At 37.2% G+C, this 22295-nt stretch overlaps 1 protein-coding gene across 1 annotated transcript in view; it reads left to right on the forward strand.

The window, feature by feature from the left end:
• The window catches only part of CCDC178 (coiled-coil domain containing 178), a 460722-nt gene that overhangs the window by 99752 nt on the left and 338675 nt on the right, over positions 1-22295 (forward strand). The window contains exons 10-11 of the mRNA XM_064293218.1: positions 6300-6395; positions 6569-6705. Of these exons, the coding sequence (XP_064149288.1) occupies positions 6300-6395; positions 6569-6705 (233 nt within the window). The remainder of the gene's footprint in view (positions 1-6299; positions 6396-6568; positions 6706-22295) is intronic.

The following is a 22295-nucleotide window of genomic DNA, read 5'->3' on the forward strand; positions in this document are numbered from 1 at the left end:
TGACTTACTTATGACCTATTACCAGCTGGTTTGGGCTGTTACCAGATATATATGCCTGAGTCCATTCACTATTCTTGAGTAGAATCTGATTTTGGGTCATCAAGTGTGTGATGTACCCTATCACCTATCCACCTTGAGAAGTAGTGGTGATAGTTGTGTGTACCAGATTCTAGTAGCAGCTGGGGTTCACACTCCAAGGGGGACAGGATGCTGACAGGCTTCCCCCAAGTGTCAGTGAGGTAGGTGTGTCTCTATTCCTAAAGCACCTTGGTGGGTGGGCTCTGCAGCTGTACCTTAGGCCCCCAATGCAAATACCTCTACAGATTGGTAGGTGTCACCCTCCTTAGACCCCTAAGGCAGAAGGCTAGGTGGTCTGGGGGTAGCTTCAGCCCTCAGTTCCCTGTTGTGGGTCAGTGAGGGCTCTGTTGAATATGCAGAGATAACAGACCTGGGAAACTTGCCTTTCCAGTAAATTCGCTAAAAAAAAAAATGTAGTCAGATCCCTATCAGAAATGCCTTTGCATTATAATAGCCACCTTGTTCCCTGTAGGGGTGAAAGCCAGAGACTGTGGATCACATATGCTGCTTGAGCAGGTTCTGTGTTTTTAGTCCAATTAGGGAAGGATTTTTGGCCCCTGGGTTTTTTGTGGTTGCTTCTCTCAGGCCATAAGAATGGGTTAGGAAAAGACCAAAAAAAAAGGGAAAAGAAATACCACGGAGCAGTTCTCCCTCTGGCTCAGGAAATTCCAATGTTAATGAAGCCGCCTGGGAAGGGGAGGGGAGGGTTCAGAAAAACAGGAGAGAGTAGCACCCCGGAATATAGACAAAGTTACTTATCTTGCTTGGGATGACTATTTTATCTGAGATTCCCGAGGGGCCTGTTGCCTATGTGTGCTGGCTGGTTAGAGATTGCCCCCGAGGGTCAGGCCCGTAGAAGCTGCGGTCAGTTCCTCCGCTGCCAGTCCAAAGCCCAGCGTCAAGGTTCCCCAGCTGGGACGCTGCACTCCCGGCTCCAAAAACAATCGCTGTCTCCCGGGGACTTCTCCTCCCACCAGCCGCGTTGCCGTGCCGCCTACGCAAACTGGCTGGGCCCCCTCCCGGGGTCAGTTCAGAGGGGTAGGGCTGTGCCCCATGTTTGCACCGTCACAGGATGTGGTGCTCAGCTCCCCTGTGCCCAGTCCAAAGCCCCGCACCAAGGTTCTCCTTTTGGGATGCTGCACACCCAGCTCCAAAACCAGTTGCTGCCTCCCAGGAATTTCTCCTCCCGCCAGCCGCATTGCCGCGCCGCCCGCACAGACGTGCTGGGCCCCCTCCCGAGGACAGTTCGTGGGGGTGGGGCTGTGCCCCGTGTTTGCACCATCACAGGATGTTGTGTTCCGCTCCCCTGCACCCAGTCCTAAGCCCAGCGCCAAGGTTACCTGACTGGGACGCTGGCTCCAGGCTCTGAAAACAGTCTCTGCTTCCCCATAGTTGTTCGTTCTCCGTCTCTGTCACTCAGGTCAACTCTTTAAATCTGTGTTTATTGGTCAGGGTTCATAGATTGTCATGTATGTGATCGATTCACTTGTTTTTCCAAGTCTTTGTTGCAAGAGGATCCGAGGTAGCGTCTACCTAGTCAGCCATCTTGGCCCCCCTCCCTTGAGTTAATTTTTGTATATGGTGTAAAGTAGGGGTTCAAATTCATTTTTGACATGTCGATATCCAGAATTCCCAGCAGCATTTTTTGAAAAGACTATTTTTTCACCATTGAATTGTCTAGGCACGCTTGTTGAAAATCAGTCAACCATAGATGTATTATGGTTTTATTTCTGAACTCTCAATTCTATCCCATTGACAACTAACAGGAAACCCTGGTGACGCAGTGGTTAAGTGTTATTATGGCTGCTAACTAAAAGGTCAGCAGTTTGAATCCACCCGCCACCCTTGGAAATCCTATGGGGCAGTTCTACTCTGTCCTATAAGGTCACTATGAGTCGGAATCGACTCCATTGCAATGGGTTTGTTATTTATTTATTTATTTATTTAGATAACTAACAACATCAGCAATATGCAACAACAGCACCCTATGCTAGTACTACAATGCTTTGATTACTGTAGCTTTTGTAGTGGGTTTTGAAGTGTGACTCCTCCAACTTTCTTCTCTGTCAAGGTATTTTGACTATTCTAGGTCCTGAGTTTCCATATGAATTTTAGAGTCAGCTTGTCAATTTCTACGAAGAAAGAAGCTGGAATTTTTATAGGGATTGCATTGAATCTGCAGATTAATTAAGGAGTAGTATCACCTTAACAATATTCAATTCTTCTAATCCATGAACATGGGATGTCTTTCCATTTATTTAGACCTCTTTAGTTTCTTTCAACTATGTATTGTAGTTTTTAGTGTACAAGTCTTGCACTTTAGGAAAGTTTTATTCCTGGGCATTTTATTCTTTTTGATGCTATTGTAAATGGAATTGTTTTCTTAATTTCATTTCAGGTGTTTTTTTTTGCTAATATGTAGAAACAACCAATTGTTCATTGCTAGTTTTTACTCTGAAAAATTGCTGAGCGTGTTCATTAACCCTAGTGGTTTTTGTATGCATGTATGGATTTCTTCCATCATTCCACAGTTCATCTGTCAGTTTGTCATACTGTCATGTTTTGTGTGTTGCTGTGATGCTGGAAACTATGCCAGTGGTATTTCAAATACCAGCACAGTCACCCATGGTAGATAGGCTTCAGCGTAGCTTAGATGAAGATAGTCTAGGAAGAAAGACATGGTAATTTACCTCCAGAAATTAGCCAATGAAAACATTATGAATCACAGAATATTGTCTGAGACTTTGACTTGCTTATTTTGGGCGTGTCATCAGGAGGGACTGATTGCTGGAGAAGGACATTATGTTAGTAAAGTGGAGGGCTAATGAAGGCAAGAGAAATCTTCAAGGAGAGATGAACTGACACAATGTCCACAACAATGGATTCAAATATACCAAAGTTCATGAAGGACCAGCAACGTTTCATTCTGTTATACATGGGATCACCACGAGTAGGAGATGATTTGACAGCAACCAACACAACAATGAATTTCTTAGAATTTTCTATATTCAAAATCTTTTCATCTCTAAATACAGATGACTTTACTTCTTTTTTTCCTATATGGATGCCTTTTATTTCTTTCCCTTGCCTAATTGCCCTGGCTACCCAGTGCCGTCGAGTCGATTCTGACTCATAGCGACCCTATAGGACAGGGTAGAACTGCCCCACAGAGTTTCCAAGGAGCGCCTGGCAGATTCAAACTGCCGACCCTCTGGTTAGCAGCTGTAGCACTTGACCACTACGCCACCCGGGTTTCCCCTAACAGCTAGAAATAAAAACTCAGGATATCGATTCTCACCACTTTTCTTCATCATTGTATTTTAGGTTCTAGGGGAATTGCCCTAGCTACAACCTAAAATACAATGATGAAGAAAAGTGGTGAGAATCGATATCCTGAGTTTTTATTTCTAGCTGTTAGGGGGAAAGATTCCATTTTTCAGCACTAGGTTTTATGGTTTAATTGGGAAGGTGACGTTCTTCTTATACAAAGAATATACAAACTCATATAAATTTCTCTAATCATTTGTCCTGTTTTGTGCTATCTTTTACATCTCTGAAATTTATTTTTATTATTATGTTAAGTAGACACCACTTTTTTTTTTTAAACAAATAGATACCAGATTATTCCAGCCCCTTAGTTAAATTAAACCCATTCTTTTCCCACTCAGTTCTGATTATCATTTTTAAAAATATTCATTTGGATCTGTTTCTGGGCTCTAGTTTTTCCCCTGACCTTTATCTATTACAATACCCAAAATAAATACTGCTTTGATACAATGGTATTATAGGATGTTTTGATATTTGGTAGCATGTTTCCAACATTTGTATTTTCTGTATCTCTCTTGTCTACTCCCACATATCTTTTTCTTCCATTAAACTTGATTTTGTCTGTCAAAAAAGAATTGGGAAGAACTGATATTACATGAGATTAAGTTTTTCATATTACTCTTTTCATATTATGGGTCTTGATTTGTGCATTTTAATAGAAGTTTATATTGGGGTTTGTCTTAGTTATCTAGTGCTGCTATAACAGAAATACCACAAGTGGATGGCTTTAACAAAGAGAAGTTTATTCTCTCACAGACCAGTAAGCCTGAAGTCCGAATTCAGGGCGCCAGATCCAGGGAAGACCTTCTCTCTCCATTGGCTCTTGAGGAAGGTCCTCATCATCAGTCTTCCCTTGGTCTGGGAGCATTTCAGTGCAGGAAACTCAGGGTCCAAAAGACACGCTTTGCTCCCAGCACTGCTTTCTTGGTGATATGAGGTCCCCATGTTTCTCTGCTCGTTTCTGTCTTTTATATCTTAAGAGAGATTGGCTTAAGACACTACCTAATTGTTACAGGACACGGCTTCCCAGCTCAGGACTAAGCCCTCCTTAGGTTCTTACCTTCTTCTGACCAAGAATGACCAGAAGAGGCTCAGAGGTTCCACATGAACAAAAGTTTATTAGGAAAACGCTCATGAGGGAGAGATGGAGAGGGATTTTCACCTTTGCTAGCCTCCAGTCTCTCTCTGAACGAAGGATTTCTTAGGGCTTATAAAAAAAAATAAAAGACATTATCTTTATTCATTAGATGGTAGAGATTTCTAGGAGAAGGGGAGTGATAATGAAAATCAAATGCGCACACAGTTGGAATTCATGATGGATTTCCTCACAGAGGTTGCTGGAACTAAGATGTAGTCTGTCACAAAGGCTGCTGGGATGTCAAACAGGACTTATTCTGGGTTGTTGCACATGCATGATGTCTCTGGATCCTGATTCGAGTCCCAGCAAGGGATTTTTGTCCATGATTATCTCATATGGAAGGTCATTCATAGGTTACCTTGATTTTTACTGTGCGTCCTCTGCACCTGGTGGGGGACTTGAAAAACAACTCAGGAGGGTTATCAGTTTATAGCTGGTCAAGCATGTAGGGATAGGAAATACGGCCCCTTATCTTGCCTAAGCACCTAGTTTGTTAGTCACAAGTAGTGCTCAAGTGCCAGCAGTAAAAGTATGTAAAGTAAAAGTGGTGGTCTGCACTTAGGTTTAGATTCCAAGAATACTGAGTCAGAGTTTGTTTAATTATAGCCAGCCTGATCTCTTGCCTGTCTCATAATCTTGTAGACCTCATCAATATAAGTGCCACTAATCCATCTTATTACATCATAGTGATAGGATTTACAACATATAGGAAGATCACATAAAATGGTGGACAATCACATAATACTGAGAATCATGGCCCAGATAAGTTGACATATTTTGGGGTGACACAATTCAATCCATGACAGGGTTGAATAAAAAAAAAAATAGATCCTCCCTATTTTTGTTGAACTTATTTCAAAATATTTTATATTTTGACAATATTGTTAAAGAATTGTTCCTGTATTTGTTTTTAACAGATTAGTTTAATAAACAATAGCTGTTAATTTCATTATGCTTATATCTAGCCATTTTACCAAAATCCTTGTTTATAGTTTTAAATAGAATCTTATGTTTCCCTAGATTTTCAATAATATTTAAAGTTAGTGATGATTTTCTTTTTTTTTTTTTTCTTCCATACTATAATACTGGTAATAAAAGATAATCTGATTTCATTCCTGAGTTCCTTGAATTTACAAGCAGTATTTCATGATTTATTTTTATATTTGCCTTTGGTTGGTTGTATTATATTTGAGTAGTCTATTCTTGTATTAGTTAAAATATTATGGAAATTTGGTCCTGAACTTATCAAATGGCTGTTTTGTAGAGTGTTGTCACATTCATGTTATTTTCTACTTATAAACTGATGATATGATGAATTAGAAGCACTAGTGGTGTAGTGGTTAAGAGCTTACCTGCTAACCAAAAGGTCGGCGGTTCAAATCTACCAGCAGCTCCTTGGAAACCCTATGGGGGCAGTTCTACTCTGTCCTGTAGGATCACTATGAGTCGAAATTGACTCAACAGAAACATATGATCAATTACGGTTTAGAATTTTGTAAAGTTTATAAATTCTTACATAACTAAATTACATTCTATTTTATCATGATGTATTCACTTGAACACTTGATTTGGTATGTTTTATTCAGAAATAGGCATAGTTTTCATAATGGAAACAGCTTATGATATTATTTAAAACTATTTTAATAAATTTTAAGTTATGGTTACTGCATAAAGTCAAATGTAATAAATTTCTCACTTTATAGAAGGAGAGAAAACACCACAATTCATTTATTTTACTTTTTTTTTTTTTTCCTAGTTAGAGGAGTTAAAAAGATTTTATGATCAACTAACCTGGAAGAGAAAAAGTTATGAAAAGGAATATATAGATGCACTCAATACTTTTTATGCCACGGTAAGTTGTCCTTACCCTGCTTACTTACTAGAGCTTCATTCCCTGTTCCCAAATATCAGCTCATGCAACTAAAAATAATTTCATTATTATCTCTTTTTATCCCTTCTGGAAAAACAAACAAAAATACAGATAAACATGTATAAATGATTCTTTCTTTCTTTTCTTCTTTGAAGAAAACTACATGGGACATTGAGCTTTCTAATGTTTCAAAAGATTTTTCAGATATTTCAAAAGCGTATGATCAATTGTTGGAAGAAAATAAAAAAGTTGAGATGGATATTGAACTCTTAATAGATCGTATCAATGAAAGGTAATTCTGCAAATGGAATTTTTATTCTTATATAGCATATCTAATATGTTAAATATAATAAACCTCTCCAATTTGTGTCCTTGTGATGATATGGTGACATTTTTGTTTTACAGTTAGCTTAAATGTTGACTCTATTTCAAATTTGGCTCTTTGTTCACTCTGAACCCTTTTAGGAAAATCATAATAGTGAAAAAAAAAAGATCTTATAAGGATTTTTCTACTCACTCTCCTCACCCCCTGTTTGACATATGCTTTTAAACTCTAAGACACATTAAACTTAAAATATCTCTATTCAAGCTCATGGTTTTCTTCAGTTTGCTCCTAATCCTTTCCCCAAACTATTAAACTAGTTTTCTAGCTATGAAATCTGTAAGTTTTCTTGATCCTCCTTCTATCTCAACTTGCATATTCAACAAACATCAACAAGAAATGTTTTACCTACTAAATATATTTTTTTATTCTTCATAATGCCAAACAGGTTTTTTGTTTTTCCTTGAATGGAATTAGGTTAATTTTGTTTTATTGAGGTGAGTTCCACATGATATAAGATTAACCGTTTTGAAGTGAACAATTCAGTGGCGTTTAGTACTTGGGACATATTGTCTAATCACGACCTCTGTATGGTCGAACCATGATTTATGTAATAATTACTCTAATTTGTATATTTGGGTTGTTTTTATTTTTACCACTTGTTATAGATAATGCTGTAGTGACTTTGTTGTTCAGAAATCATTCTTGGCATCATGACATTTTAAAATTTAAAATAGATTTATGGAAATGGATTTGCTGTAGTATTTTTAAAACTCCTAATACATGTCTAAAAACTACTTCACAGAAAGACTGTACCATTTACTGCGGCTGAGCAATACACGAGCTTTTCCTCTCATGCACCTGTGTAACATTGAATCCTGTACCATATTTTTACCCAAATAATGCATGCCTTCTGTTTATTTGCCAGCTGTGCCCTCACCCTGTGAGGTATTTTCATAAGTGCTGTTATGCCAATTTTTGTTTTTTTTACATATTGCTGCAAAAACAAATGAGCATAGTGTGCTTATGAAAATACCTCACAGGTGGGGGGGAGGGCACGGTTGGCAAGCAAGCGTAGAAGATGCATGCTATTTGCATAAAAATACAGTAGTTATTAAAAAGTCTCTTCTAACTTGATAAATGAAAAAAAAATGTAGTCTCAATATTGTTTTGAATTCCGTTTCTTTGATTTCTAGTGAGGCTGAATTTTTATACGTATTCTTTTGGTTTTTACTTTTCCGAAATTTTTCTTATGGATGTCCAGGGAAGAAAGAAATAAGGAACTTGAGGTTCAAGGTAGCAAAGTGACTTTTATGAAGTCCAACAGATACTAAGTAGCAGAATTGGAACTTGAAACCTGCCTTTCTAAATTCGGATGCAGAATTTTCCCCCTCTTCTCATCTTTTAAAATTTAATCTGACTTCAGTTCAACTGACATTTAGTGAATGTTCAGATATGCTTGATACATTAAGTCCAATAATAACAACCCCCAAATAGTAGACTTGACATTAAAATAGCATTTTTATCAGGATACAGGTTAGATGGTGATAATCTTGTCTGTGCTTTCCTCTATTTCTTAGAAATCAGAAATTTTGTCAAGTAGAAATTTTGTGGGATATAACACCAGGTCATATAAGGGTATAATGAAGTTTTCGCAGTACCTGATGGAGCAGAATCAAGAAATATAATCAATGGTCTCTGTAGACTCTCTCCACTAACCTAAACAGTTTGGTTGGTCATGAAATAGGAAGATTGTTTTTTTTTCCCTCATATAAACCACTTTGAAACCACTAATATCAACTTAGAAAATGTGAAGGAAAAATGTCATTCTTTGCAAAATGAAACCCAAATAAAACTTTAAAAAAAAAGGAAATAAGAACCCAATATGAATAAAGCACCGAATATGATTGAAATATATTTTAAAAATGAATACATGGAGGGACTTATCAAAATGTTGAATATGACCTAATGATGTGAAAAATGTCAAATTCTTACCAGATAAACTAAAATCTTTATTGTGGTTATAACTAAATTCCTAATGTAATATTATTTATAATTTAATAAAATGAATATCATGTGAAAGTAGCCACGGTAATTTTAAAATAATAATTCATAGGAATAACTAGTTCTATGATATATTTAAAAATACATATATATGAAAAAGATATGTAATTTTTAAACTCTGTGGTATTGGCCAAAGTGTATGCAGCCAGGTAATTGAAACATATCACTTGATACTAACAGCAATCAATTAAAATCAATTAGAAATTTTAAAAAATTTAAAAGATACCACTTACTAAATGATTTCAAAGCATCAAATTTCAAGGATTAAAATAAGGCGATGTGTAATACCTCTACACAAAAAACTGCAAAGTATTATTAAGAAAAAATTATAAAAATATCTAAATCTGGGGGGACAATCCATTGACCATGGGTTGAAACATTCAATATTGCAAAGTTGCCTGTTTTCCTCGAATTGCTCTATAGATTCATGAAATCGCAAACAAAATTCAACAAAGCTTGTGTTTGCATGTGTGTATATGTGTATGTATAAACTGAAAAGCTTATTCTAAAATATATATGGAAAATCAAAGAAGCAAAATATTTAAAATGGTATAGAAGAACTAAGCTTTTTACTTGTCTAAACTTATGATAAAGTTTAATGTATAAGATGACTTGGAATTGGTGCTAGGATAATAAAAAAATAAAAAAAAAAATTTTTTTTTTTTTTTTTTTTAAATAGACCAGTGGAATTAAGTAGAGAGTCCAGAATCAGACTGACGCATATAGATCACTTGATTTGTGATAAATGTGCCCTGCAGTGCAGTGGAAAATGAATGGTCTTTCTATTAGCTCTATAGAAAAACTAAATCTTTAACCATACCTTTTTTCACAATGTACAAAAATCCATTTTTTAATAAAGTGTAGATGTAAATGTGAAAATTAAAAAAAAATTTAACAGGAAACAGGAAAATATCTTCATGAACATGAATAAAGCAACATTTTCTTTAACAAAACAAAAATATCATCATAAAAAAAAATGATGAGTTAGACTACTGTATTTTTATGCAAATAATGCTACTTTCACCTCATATTCATTTTGGAAATTTTGTCAAGTAGAAATTTTGTGGCTATGTTATAACACCAACTCATGTAACAGTATAATGAAGTTTCCCCAATACCTGATGGAACAGAATCAAGAAATATAATCAATGGTCTCTATAGAATCTCTCCACTAAACCTAAACAGTTTAGTTGGTCATGAAATAGAAAGGAATATCATAATTTTTTTTTCTTATGAAGCACTAATATCAACTTAGAAAATGTAAGGGAAAAATCTCATACTTTACAAAATGAAATCAAATGCAATTAAAAAAAACAAAGAAAAAGGAAATAGGAACCGTCTATGAATAAAACACTAAATATGCTTGAAATATATTTTGAAAATGAATAAATGGAGGGAGTGATTGGCAAAGAAATGTAGAAGGTGCGTGTTATCTGTGTAAAAATACTATACAGTAAAGTTCATAACTTGTGTTCATCAAAAGACATTATAAAAAAAAATCCAATAAAATAGGGCAAAAGAATTGAAGTGTCACCTCACAGAAGAGGATGTCCAAATGTACAATAATCAGTTCTAGTTACTGAGGAAACATAAATTAAAACACCAATGAGATACCACTACACAGCCGTCAGAATGGCTAGAATGCAAAGATATTAATACCTTAGATATTGGCCAGGATGGTGGAGCAACTGGAATGCTTTCATACACTGCCAGTGGGAGTGGAATCTTGTACAACAATGTTGAAAAATATTTTAGCACTATCTACTAAAGAGTTAAATATAATATATTCTGTTCCCAGGTGTATAGGCAACAGTAACTCATATACATGTACATCAAAAATCAGTTACAAGAATGTTCATAGTAGCACGATTTTAACAGCCACAAACTGGAAAATACTTAAATGAACGTCATTAGTAGAATGAATAAGCAAAACATAATACATCGATATGAAGTAATACTGTGCAGCAATAAGAATGCCCAGCTGCCTACAACAACATAGATGAATCTCACAAACATAATATTGAGCAAAACAAGACAAAATAAAAGTTTATACTATGTGATCCTGTTCAAAAACAGACAAAACTTTATCATGGTGATAGAGGTCGAGACTGTATTTCCTCTGGGAGGCTGGGAGAGCACAGCTAGTTGCTTCTGCTGGCAGTGTTCAATTGCTTTATCTGAATGAGAGCAGTGCTGATACATTTATTGAGCTGTCGTTATAGGGTCAATATGAGTCGAAATCGACTTGACAGCAATGGGTATTTCTTATTTGCATACTCTTCTGTATAAAAGTTGTAAAAAAACAAAAGTTGTACTTCAGTAATATTTTATTTTAAAACAGACATTAAATTACATAAGATTGTTAATTATGTCACAATTAAATAGATTCAATTATTTATCAATCTTTTATTGACTTCATATTATATGCAGACATTAAAGCAGGTGTTAAAGTTTCATTGCGATATAAGGGAAAGTCTGTCTTCAATAAGCCTTTAAGTAAACAAATACTTCTTAAAGAAGCTGTACTTTCTTAGGAGCCTAGTAAGTGTTATAATGGAGGAAGGAAAGGCTTCAGCTATCAGGAGGTTCTGGAACTGCATTTGATTTTAGCCATTATGACTATGATTATCTGTTTTTTTTTTTTTTTTGCAGTCATTTATATGTATTCCTATGTGTAGTTTGCCTTCTATGAGAGTCTCAGATTTTATTGAATTATTTTTCCTCTTAGGAATAATATGATCTTAGTGGTAATCTTACATATGAATTTAAAAAAGAGGAAATATGCAGTTGTTTTTTTTTTTTCCGTGACTATACTCCCACTCGCTTACAACTATATGCAAATAAGACCTGTGCATATTTTCCTCTCATTTTTGGATGCTGAAGGACTAAACTGGTGCCTGACATATTATTGGTGTACAAGACTGTTTGTCTAATAATATTTTTTATAGAAATACTCCTTTGTAGTACGGTATAACATGTCACATTACATTAACCAGTTGCCACTGAGTTGACCCCAACTCATGGGAACCCCACGTGTGTCAGAATAGAACTGCACTCCACCAGGTTTTCAAGGCTGTGATCTTTTGGAAGTAGATCGCCAAGTCTTTCTGCCAAGGCAGTTCTGGGTGAATTCAAACCAACAAACTTTTGTATAGTAATAAAGCGTGTTTACTGTTTGTACCACCCTATTAATGGAGCCCTGGTGGCACAGTGGTTAAGCGTTTGGCTGTTAACCAAAAGGTAGGCGGTTGGAATTCACCAGCAGCTCCTTAGAAACCCTGTGGCACAGTTCTACTCTGTTCTATAGGGTCGATAAGAGTCGGAATTGACTCAGTGGCAACAGGTTTGTTTTTTTATTACTACACTATAAATGTTGATATTTATATTATAAATAATATGAATATTAATAGTTTTTTTAATCATTTGGTGATTAGTCTAAGAACTAGCTTCCTGTTTATTTTTACTTTTTGCAAAATATACCTCTAAATAGCAATTTTATAACTTTATAATTATGGCTGATTAATATTACAGCTTTATACTAATGACTAGCTTTATCTGTAATGTATATATTTAAAGAAAACTTAGACGTAAAAGCAAATGTGTGTGTGTGCTTGACCTGACTGTCTGCTCTGTCCTTAGCACTACTTTAAGTGCTGTGGATAAGTTTACCAGAAGATAATAGTAATAGACATAAATACATATTTAAACCTAAATTATATATATTGCATATTTTTTTAAAGTTCAGTTACTGATACTTTTGTGAAGGAGATAATGAGGTAGAAAGCCACTGGAGTGGGGGAGAATTGGGGCTCTGCTTTAGCAAGGGCGATCAAGGCATGCTTCTCTCTAAGAAGGTAACATTGGAGCTGAGACTTGAATGAAGAAGAGGTGTCAGCCATGAGCAGGCCTGGGCAAGAGCATTCCAAACAGAAGGAATAGAAAGTGCAAAAAGTTTCAGATGGGTAAAAATTCTGTGTTTTAAAAACATAAAGGAGCTTAGTGCTTCTGGAAATTGTGTTTGAGTGGGGCAATTCAGAGAGACAATTTTGGCAAGGCAGACAGGGCTCAGATCTTTCAAGGCTGTAAGCAGACCGTGAAAAGACGTATGGACTTCAATCATTTATAAAATCTTACATTTTAGAAAGATAACTTGGATTGCTTAATGAAGGGTGGGCATATAAGAAGTTAGGTTATTTTGGTAGTTCAGAAAAATTATAACAATATTGACATAGACCAGGGTTTTTGTAGTAGAAATAGTAAGAAATAGCTGATCTTCAGATCTATGTTGGAGGGTGTGCCAGCAGGACTTTTTGATAGATGGGAAAGCTTTAGAGCCCAGGGATGAAGAGGGTACCAGACACAAATTTGGAGTCATAAAATTAAATCATCAGACAGGCTGGTGTCAGAAAAAAGAGTGTACATAGAAAAGTGATGAGAATTTACATTTTGTGCAATATAGATAACAAAAAATGTGTGAACTCTTTTGTGACAAAACACAAATGTCCTGTATATGGAAACATGTATAGGACGCGCATCTCTTAGATGCAGCGCTGTGCTTACAGCTGGGTAAATGCCTAGGGGCTGATGATAAAAGGTAACTGAACAGTTACATGCTGAATTCCCTGCTGATCTTTGGCTGGCCTGAAAATACTTGAGTGGTCTTCCTGAACTTCGTGAAGAAGGGAATGAAGTTTTCATCCATGGGCCATGAACTTGTGCAAGTGAAGGTGCTGGATAAAGTAAGGATATTTGGAATGATGGACCAGAAAAACTACACCCATAAGCAAAGGCAGAGACAAGAACTGGGATCTGGGGGAGGAAAAAAAAGAACATTCCAGTCTGGCCTCTTTTCACATAGGTTTGATGTTTTGATTTACACTATCTGTGTGATCTTGGAAGGCCCTAACCAAGAAATTATCATAAAAAAGTGATCCTACTCTGCTCAAATGAGCTCCAGAAAGAATTAAACTCCAGACAGAGGTCACACAAGATTCCCACAGAAAGAGTGTCTTAGTCATCTAGTGCTGCTACACCAGAAATACCACAAGTGGATGGTTTTAACAAAGAGAAATTTATTTTCTCACAGTCTAGTAGGCTAGAGGTCCAAATTCAGGTTGTCAGCTCCAGAGGAAGGCTTTCTCCCTCTGTTGGCTCTGGAGGAAGGTCCTTCTTATCAATCATTCCCTGGACTAAGAACTTCTCCATGCAGGAACCCCAGGTCCAATAGAGGTGCTGAGCTCCTGGCGCTGCTTTCTTGGTGGTATGAAGTCCCCATGTCTCTCTGCTCACTTGTCTCTTTTATATCTCAAAAGAGATTGACATGAGACAAAATCTAAACTTGTAGATCTCATCAACATAACTGCCAATAATCCATCTCATTAACATCATAGATAAATGATTTACAACACATAGGAAAATCACATCAGATGACAAAACGATGGACAGTTGCACAATACTGGGAATCATGGCATAGCCAAATTGATATACATATTTTTGGGGACATGATTCAATCCATGACAGAGATTAAGGCTTTTAAGGATGAGTTCACAAAGTATAAGACACATGAGAAAAATTCATGCAGAAGAGTTATCAGAAATAACCAGCAAAATATTTACTCCTAAAGAATTTCAAGTAATAAAATTATTAGATACAATCATATAATAAACCCACTGCTGTTGAGTCTGTTTTGACTCAAGGCTATAAATCTCTACAGAAGCAGTAGTACCGAGGAGTGGCTGGTGGTTTCGAACCGCCAACCTTTCAGTTAGTGTCAGTAGCTTTAACCACTGCCTCACCAGGGCTCCTTAATCATATTATACCAAAAACCAAACCCAGTGCCATTGCGTCAATTCCGACTCATAGCGACCATATAGGACAGAGTAGAACTGCCCCGTAGAGTTTCCAAGGAGTGCCTAGCGGATTTGAACTGCCGACTCTTTGGTTAGCAGCCATAGCACTTAACCACTACACCACCAGGGTTTCCTAATCATATAATAGAATTTTTAAATTCAATCTACCTAAGTGAATTTAAAATGATTAAAGAGAACAAAATAAATATGTAGAACACTATCAAAAAGTTCAGGCAGATTTGAAAAAGAATCCACCAAGACTTGTAAAAATTAATACTTGATTATTTTTAATTAAAAATTCTATTAATAAAATAACAGAGACAGCTGAGAAAGAATCAGTGTACTTAAAAAACATAAACATAAAAAACCCAGAATCCAGCACAGGTAAATAAAATAGGAGAAATTTTAAGAGATGTAAAGAGTAAAATGAAAAAGGGGAGAATGAGAAAAGCAATATTCTAAAAGATAATGACAGATAATGACAGATAACAGTTCATAATTCTTTAAAGAATGAACTCTCAGATTCAGGTATCACAGTGAGTTCTGAGGAAGATACACTCAGGGGGGAAAAAAACAACTTTATTTATACTATAGCTTACTCATATTGAAAGGAGGAATGAAAGACATGACGTATTTTTAGTCAAACATTTTCTACAGTGAAGGCATCTGCAAACAGCTTTTCCGCCTCTTTATATTCAAGGGGTAAATGGTACTCCTGTTCAAGGCTAATGCCTTGTCTATGCACTTGGTCTCAACCTCTCCTTGCCTGGCAGGACATAGTTTTATTCATACCACTCTATTCGTTACCTTTTTTCTTCAGTCTGTAGACATTATTGGAACCCTGGGTGGGGCAAATGGTTAAGTGCTTGAGTACTAGCCGAAAGGTGGGTGGTTTCAACCCACCCAGAGGTGCCTCAGAAGACAGGCCTGAACCCTATGGAGCAGTTCTACTCTGAGTCACCATGAGCTGGAATTGACTTGAAGACAACTAGCATCAAGAACAACCTAGACATTATTAGGCCTCTTCCAGCCCAAAATGAAAGCCTTGCCCTTGTCTTTATTTGACACTCTAACAATCACACAGTATTTTCCTTTCTATTCTCATTTAAATTTTCCATTAATTAGTATATTTGCTTATCCACTTCCTTGATGGTTATTTTTGACACATAGCAGTCTACCATGCTCTCAAAATTTATCGTACTAAGTTTAAAAGGGACCTCTGGTGTCACAGTGGTAGAGAGCTACGGCTGCTAGGCTGCTAACCAAAAGGTCAGCAGTTCATATCCACCAGGAGCTCTTTGGAAACCCTATGGGGCCGTTCTACTCTGTCCTATAGGGTCTCTATGAGTTGATTGTCCTTCCTTCTTGAGTCCATTAGATATTATTTAGTCTTGTTATGGGATTGTTTTTCTACATGTAATCCAAACATTTGTGTCTAGTCCTTCTTTGATGCTATCCCTTTTTGAGATTCATGATGCTACTTTCTTGGTTCTCCCTTTAACTCTTTGAAGCTCTTCCTTCTAGGAATTTATCTCTGCCTGTCACCCTCACAAAATAGTTCTGAGTCCTAACACAGCCCATTTATACCTTTGCTCTATACTCTATCACAGGAATTTCTTGGTTCATGAGACTTGTCTACTTCACTCCAATTTTGAGCCCTCAGATCCAGCATATACAATGTCATCAGCACAATCTACTACACTAGATTGAAGAGTTAGTCATTTGATTTCCTAGGTTTAAATGTTTCAAAAGCTGTCTACCAGCTATAGGATAAAGTCTAGGTTCCCAGGGTGGTAGATTAGACATTGTAATCTGTCAACTGCAAAACTTCAGCTTCATCTCTTATCACTTTCTTTCGTGGGTTTTCTATTTTAGGCCTATTAAAATGATTAGGTCTTCAAACTCATATTGTTTTAAGCTTCAGTTCTTGGTCTCTGGTGTTTCTCTGACTGGAATGCTCTTCAAAAAAATTTTTTTTTTTAAATATGATTACTTGGTCATTATTACAACAGCTCCAATACCATGTATTCCTAGAAGCTTTCACTTTTGGTAATTTTTCTACCTTATAGGAAACCCTGGCGGCATAGTGGTTAAGTGCTATGGCTGCTAACCAAGAGGTCAGCAGTTCAAATCTGTGAGGTGCTCCTTGGAAACTCTATGGGGCAGTTCTATTCTGTCCTGTAGGGTCGCTATGAGTCGGAATCGACTCGACGGCAGTGGGTTTGGTTTTTTGGGTATAGGATCACTATCAAAAAGAATTGGTCGACGTTCAACTATTTCAGGAGGTAGTGTATGATCAAGAACCAATTGTACTGAAGGAAGAAGTCCAGGCTGCACTGAAGGAATTGGTGAAAATCAAAGCTGCAGGAACTGACAGAACACCAATTGAGATGTTTCAACAAACAGATGCAGCACTGGATATGCTCACTAGTCTATGCCAAGAAATTTGGAAGACAGCTACCTGGCCAACTGACTAGAAGAGATCCATATTTTTGCCTATTCTGAAGAAGGTGATCCAACTGAATGTGGAAATTATTGAACAATATCATTAATATCTCACACTAGTAAAATTTTGCTGAAGATCATTCAAAAGCAGCAGCAGCAGCAGTGTATTGACAAGGAACTGCCAGAAACTCAAGCCAGATTCAGAAGAGGACACAGAACTGGCGATATCATTGTCGAAGTCAGATGGCCCCGGGCTGAAAGCAGAGAATACCACAAAAATGTGTACCTGTGTTTTACTGACTATGCAAAGGCATTTGACTGTGTGGATCATAACAAATTATGGATAATATTGCCAAGAATGAGAGTTCCAGAACACTTAATTGTGCTTATGATGAACCTATACATAGATTAAGAGGCAATCATTTGAACAGAACAAGGGGAAACTGCATGGTATAAAGTTAGGAAAGGTGTGTGTCAGGATTGTAGCCTTTCACCACACCTATTCAGTCTGTATGCTGAGCAAATAATCTGAGAAGCTGGACTCTGTGAAGAAGAACGGGGCATCAAGGATCGGAGGAAGACTCAGTAACAGCCTGCGTTATGCAGATGACACAACCTTGCTTGCTGAAAGTGAAAAGGACTTGAAGTACTTACTGATGCCTTCGGTATGGATTACATTTCAACATAAACAAAACAAAAATTCTCACAATTGGCCCAATAGGCAACATAATGATAAATGGAGAAAAGATTGAAGTTGTCAAGGATTTCACTTTACTCGGATCCACAATCAACACCCATGGAAGCAGCAGTCAAGAAATCAAAAGATGCATTGCATTGGGCAAATCTGCTGCAAATGATATCACCTTGAAGACTAAGGTGTACCTGACCCAAGCCATGGTGTTTTCAGTTGCCTCATATGCATGCAAACGCTGGAGGACAAATAGGGAAACCAAAGAAGAATTGACCCCTTTGAATTGTGGTATTTGGCAAAGAACATTGAATATACCATGGTATGCCAAAAGAACGAACAAACCTGTCTTGGAAGAAGTAAAACCAGAATGCTCCTTAGGAACAAGGATGGCGAGACTACGTCTCACATGCTTTGGACATATTATCAGGAGGGATCAGTCCCTGGAGAAGGACATCATGCTTGGTAAAGTAGAGGGTCAGTGAAAAAGAGTAAGAGCCTCAGTGAGATGGACTGATGCAGTGGCTTCAACAACGGACTCAAGCATAACAATGATTGTGAGCATGACGCAGGACCGGGCAGTGTTTCATTCTGTTGTACTAAGGGTTGCTGTGAGTCGGAATTGACTCAATGGCACCTAGCAACAACAACATAGGGCCGCTATGAGTCAGAATTGACTCAATGGCAACGGGTTTGGTTTGGTTTGGTTTTTATTCCCAAACCAGAGTTCCTGGGTAGTGCAAATGGTTAATACACTCAGCTGCTAACCAAAAGGTTGGCGGTTGCCATAAATTGGAATCAACTGGATGGCAACTGATTATTCCCAAACCAGTGTAGTGTTCTGCTGCTTCGTCCATTATTATTGCATGGAAATCTGTTTATCTTGTCTTTTTTTCCTTCTTGAGAGTATAATTTAGGAACTGTTGTTTTAAGTCCCTTTTCTGTTCCAATCATGTAATTCATCTTTGTATCCTAATCACCCCGATCCCAGTACAGTGCTTGACATGTAATCAATGCTCAGCAAGTATCCATTCAGCTAATCGTTTGTGCCTGCATTTACTTCTTTTCTAACACTTATCATACTGTGTACAGTTACATGGTGATTTGCTTATTTGTTGCTCCCTTTAGGCTGAATACCTTGCTTACACCAAACCAAGCCCCTTGCTGTCAAGTTGATTCTGACTCACAGAGACCCTATAGAACAGTGAAGAACTGCCCCATAGGGTTTCCAAGGAGTGGATGGAGGATTCAAACTGCTGATCTTTTGGTTAGCAGCCAAGCTCTTAACCACTGAGTCACCAGGGCTCCATCTTGCTTATAGGCATTGTGTTTTCTTCCAATAAACCAAACCAAACCTATTGCTGAAGAGCCGATTCTGATTCGTAGTGACCCTACAGGACAGGGTAGAACTGCTCCATAGCGTTTCCAAGGAGTGGCTGGTGGATTCGAACTGCTGACCTTTTGGTTAGCAGGCATAGCACTTAATCAAGGCTCCTTTTTCTCAGTAGGTGTTAAATAAATAATATATGAATTAATGAGAGCTTAATATAAAAGTTTTTGTATCCTTAGTTTCTTCTTTGCTGCAGTATAGCTGTTATGTGTTCCAGGGTCACGTCTACCTGTGATGTCCCTAACTCTATTTCCACTCCAGAGCATCATCAATGGTTATTTAATTTTTTTTTTTGTATCTTTCATTTTTTTCTCTTTTTCTTCCATCTCGATAAATCAGTTATCACGATAATCAAGATACATGCTGTTGTTATACACTTTTTCAATTAACAAAAACCATTGAATCATTTGTATGTGTTATTCAGTGTGGGAAAGTACTTTGTATATATTATCCTTAATTAAAAACAATTTAATCTATGTAACAACCTGAATGGCAGACATTAAGCCAGTTTGCAGATAAGGAAATTGTGTTTGAAACCACTCCGCAATTACATAAGGAGCAGTGAGGATTTGAATACAGATCTATCTGACTCCAAAATTTACTGTTCTTTTCACTTAACAATGCTACCTCTCCTCCTCAGTTAGACATGTCTTGGTTTCTTCAGAAAATGTCAAAAGGCTTATTGCGGTACTTGTTTCTCCTTCCCTACATTGGCCATATCCATTGTTTTTCTCAAAAGAGGTCTGCTCTTCTTTTGTTGTTATTGTTAGTTGCCTTTGAGTCAATTCCTACTCTTGGCGACCCCATGTGTGCAGAGTAGAACTACTCCGTAGGATTTTCAAGGTTGTGACCTTTCAGAAGGAGATTTCCAGGCCTGTCTTCCAAGGTGCCTATGGCTGGGTTCAAACTGCCAACCTTTCAGGTACTAGTCAAGTGCCTAACTGCTCTTCTTTGTCTTGCCAATATTTCTTCTTTTATATTCCACCATTTACCTGAAACACCTTTCATTTAGTCCCAGTTTTCTTTTTCCATACATCAAAAAAAAAAAAAATTAGAAAAGCAAATCGTTGATGCTCATAAGTCTAGTGAATATACCCACGTTACTTCCCCAAACTGGGACTGTTATATACACTAAGATTCTGCTAGAACACCATCTCAACTTTGGACCCCATTCCCTGTTATACTATTTACGTAAGTTGCTTCAATATATGATGTGTTGTTCATATGTAGTTCACCTTAAATTTGGCAGCATTAAAAGATAGACGTTATGTTTGTTAACAGACTTTGTTCAGTGCTCTGTGCACACAAACACATACTAGACCTTTTGGTGATGATAATGATATATGATTGTTTACCTTATAGTAGCAGTGCATAATTTGGTAACTTTGTCTTTTAAATCAGCCACCACCCATTGAAATGGACTCTTTATATTTGAGATTTGATTTGAGCAAATAATTTCACTTGATTGCTTATTCACATGATAGGCAGGCAAGGAAAATGAACTCGTTTAAGATTATTTGAAATTGATTAATTTGGATTTAGTTTGTTTGAAGTTAACTGTGTGGCATGAATTTCAGTATAGACATTTTCTTACATTGAAGCTCTGTAAAATATTCTGAATATTACTTCTAATGCTCTGATGTACCTCAAGCAAGACAATGCCATTGTAACTTCAGTGATCCAAAGATGGGGTTGTATAATCAAGGGAAATGAGCAAAAAAGCTATTGAACACCATAAAGATGTACCGGTATATTTTATAAAATGTGTTTGTCAAGAGTTAACAAGATGATGATTTATTTGTACAGATAAAAATTAGAATATTATTGAAGTTGTGAAATAATCTGGACTACTTAGAATGAATCCACAGGGTACTGTGTTTTTCATACCTGTTTAGCTGTATCTTACCAGCCTATTAATTTGAGCTATTTCACAGGAATATAGAATATTCTCAGCATTTCACAGCAAGTTGAATGTATATTTTTGAACTATTTGAATTTTATGCTTTTAATTTTTCAAATATTAAAAAAGAAAAACAGAAGGAGCAACACATTGAAAAACTGTTTATGCATCAATCAAAATTAACTACTCACTCATACTTACTTCAGAAGTTTTTTAATGAATTAAAATATCGCAAAGAAATCTCTGTTCCCATTCCTTTTTTTCCCTCTGCCAAACCAAGCCAGACGTCCTGGAGTTGACTCTGACTCATGGTGACCCCGTGTGTTTCAGAGTAGAACTGCACATAGGGCTTTTAATGGCTGTGAGCTTTTGAAAGGAGATCGCCAAGCCTTTCTTCTGAGGCACTTCTGGGAGGATTCTTCCCGCTGACCTTTTGGTTAGTAACTTAGAGCATTAACCATTTTCACCACCTAGGGTCTCCTTCTCCCTTTACTTGACACCTGAATCGGATATGTATTGAGTCTGTGCACCAACTGGGACTCTGAGTTCTTAGACCTCGATGTTCCCAGCAGTATATTTCCTGTCACCTTCTTCTAGAGTTTTACCCTAGATCTTGTCATTTCCAATAATGGAGTCCCTCCTGGTCTCAATTTTAAGCATTCACCCTCTGACATTTTAAGATGACCAATCTATGGTACTTCGACGTTTGTCTATCCCACTTTCTAGGCTTGTCTTCCTTTCTTACAGAACATAGTTATATTCAGTCAAAATAATCACCAATTTAAAGAACTTTCGATACCTTGCTTCCATAACTTGAAAAGCCCTATCATTGAACTAAATTCTTCAGCTAGCTAATCTACACCAAAATTCTAGCAGCTGAATGTGGCTCAAGTAAAACACAACTGTACATTGCCGTACATTGCGTGTTCACTCTAATTATACTCCCTTAGGAGCCCTGGTGGCCCAGTGGTTAAGAGTTAGGCTGCTAATCAAAAGGTTGGCAGTTTGAAGCCACCAGTCACTCCTTGGAAATCCTGTGAGTATCCTACAAGGTCTCTATGAGTCAGAATCGACTCGAGGGCAATGGGTTTTTTTGTTTGTTTATTTTATACCCCCATGAGCAGTGTTACTCCAGGTAAGGTCTGTAGCCAGGCATCAACATCACCAGGGGCCTGTTAGACTGCATTCTCAGGCCCATCCCACATCTACTGAGTCCTGTCCTGA

This window comes from Loxodonta africana, chromosome 11, assembly GCF_030014295.1.
Source record: "Loxodonta africana isolate mLoxAfr1 chromosome 11, mLoxAfr1.hap2, whole genome shotgun sequence".
NCBI lineage: Eukaryota > Metazoa > Chordata > Mammalia > Proboscidea > Elephantidae > Loxodonta > Loxodonta africana.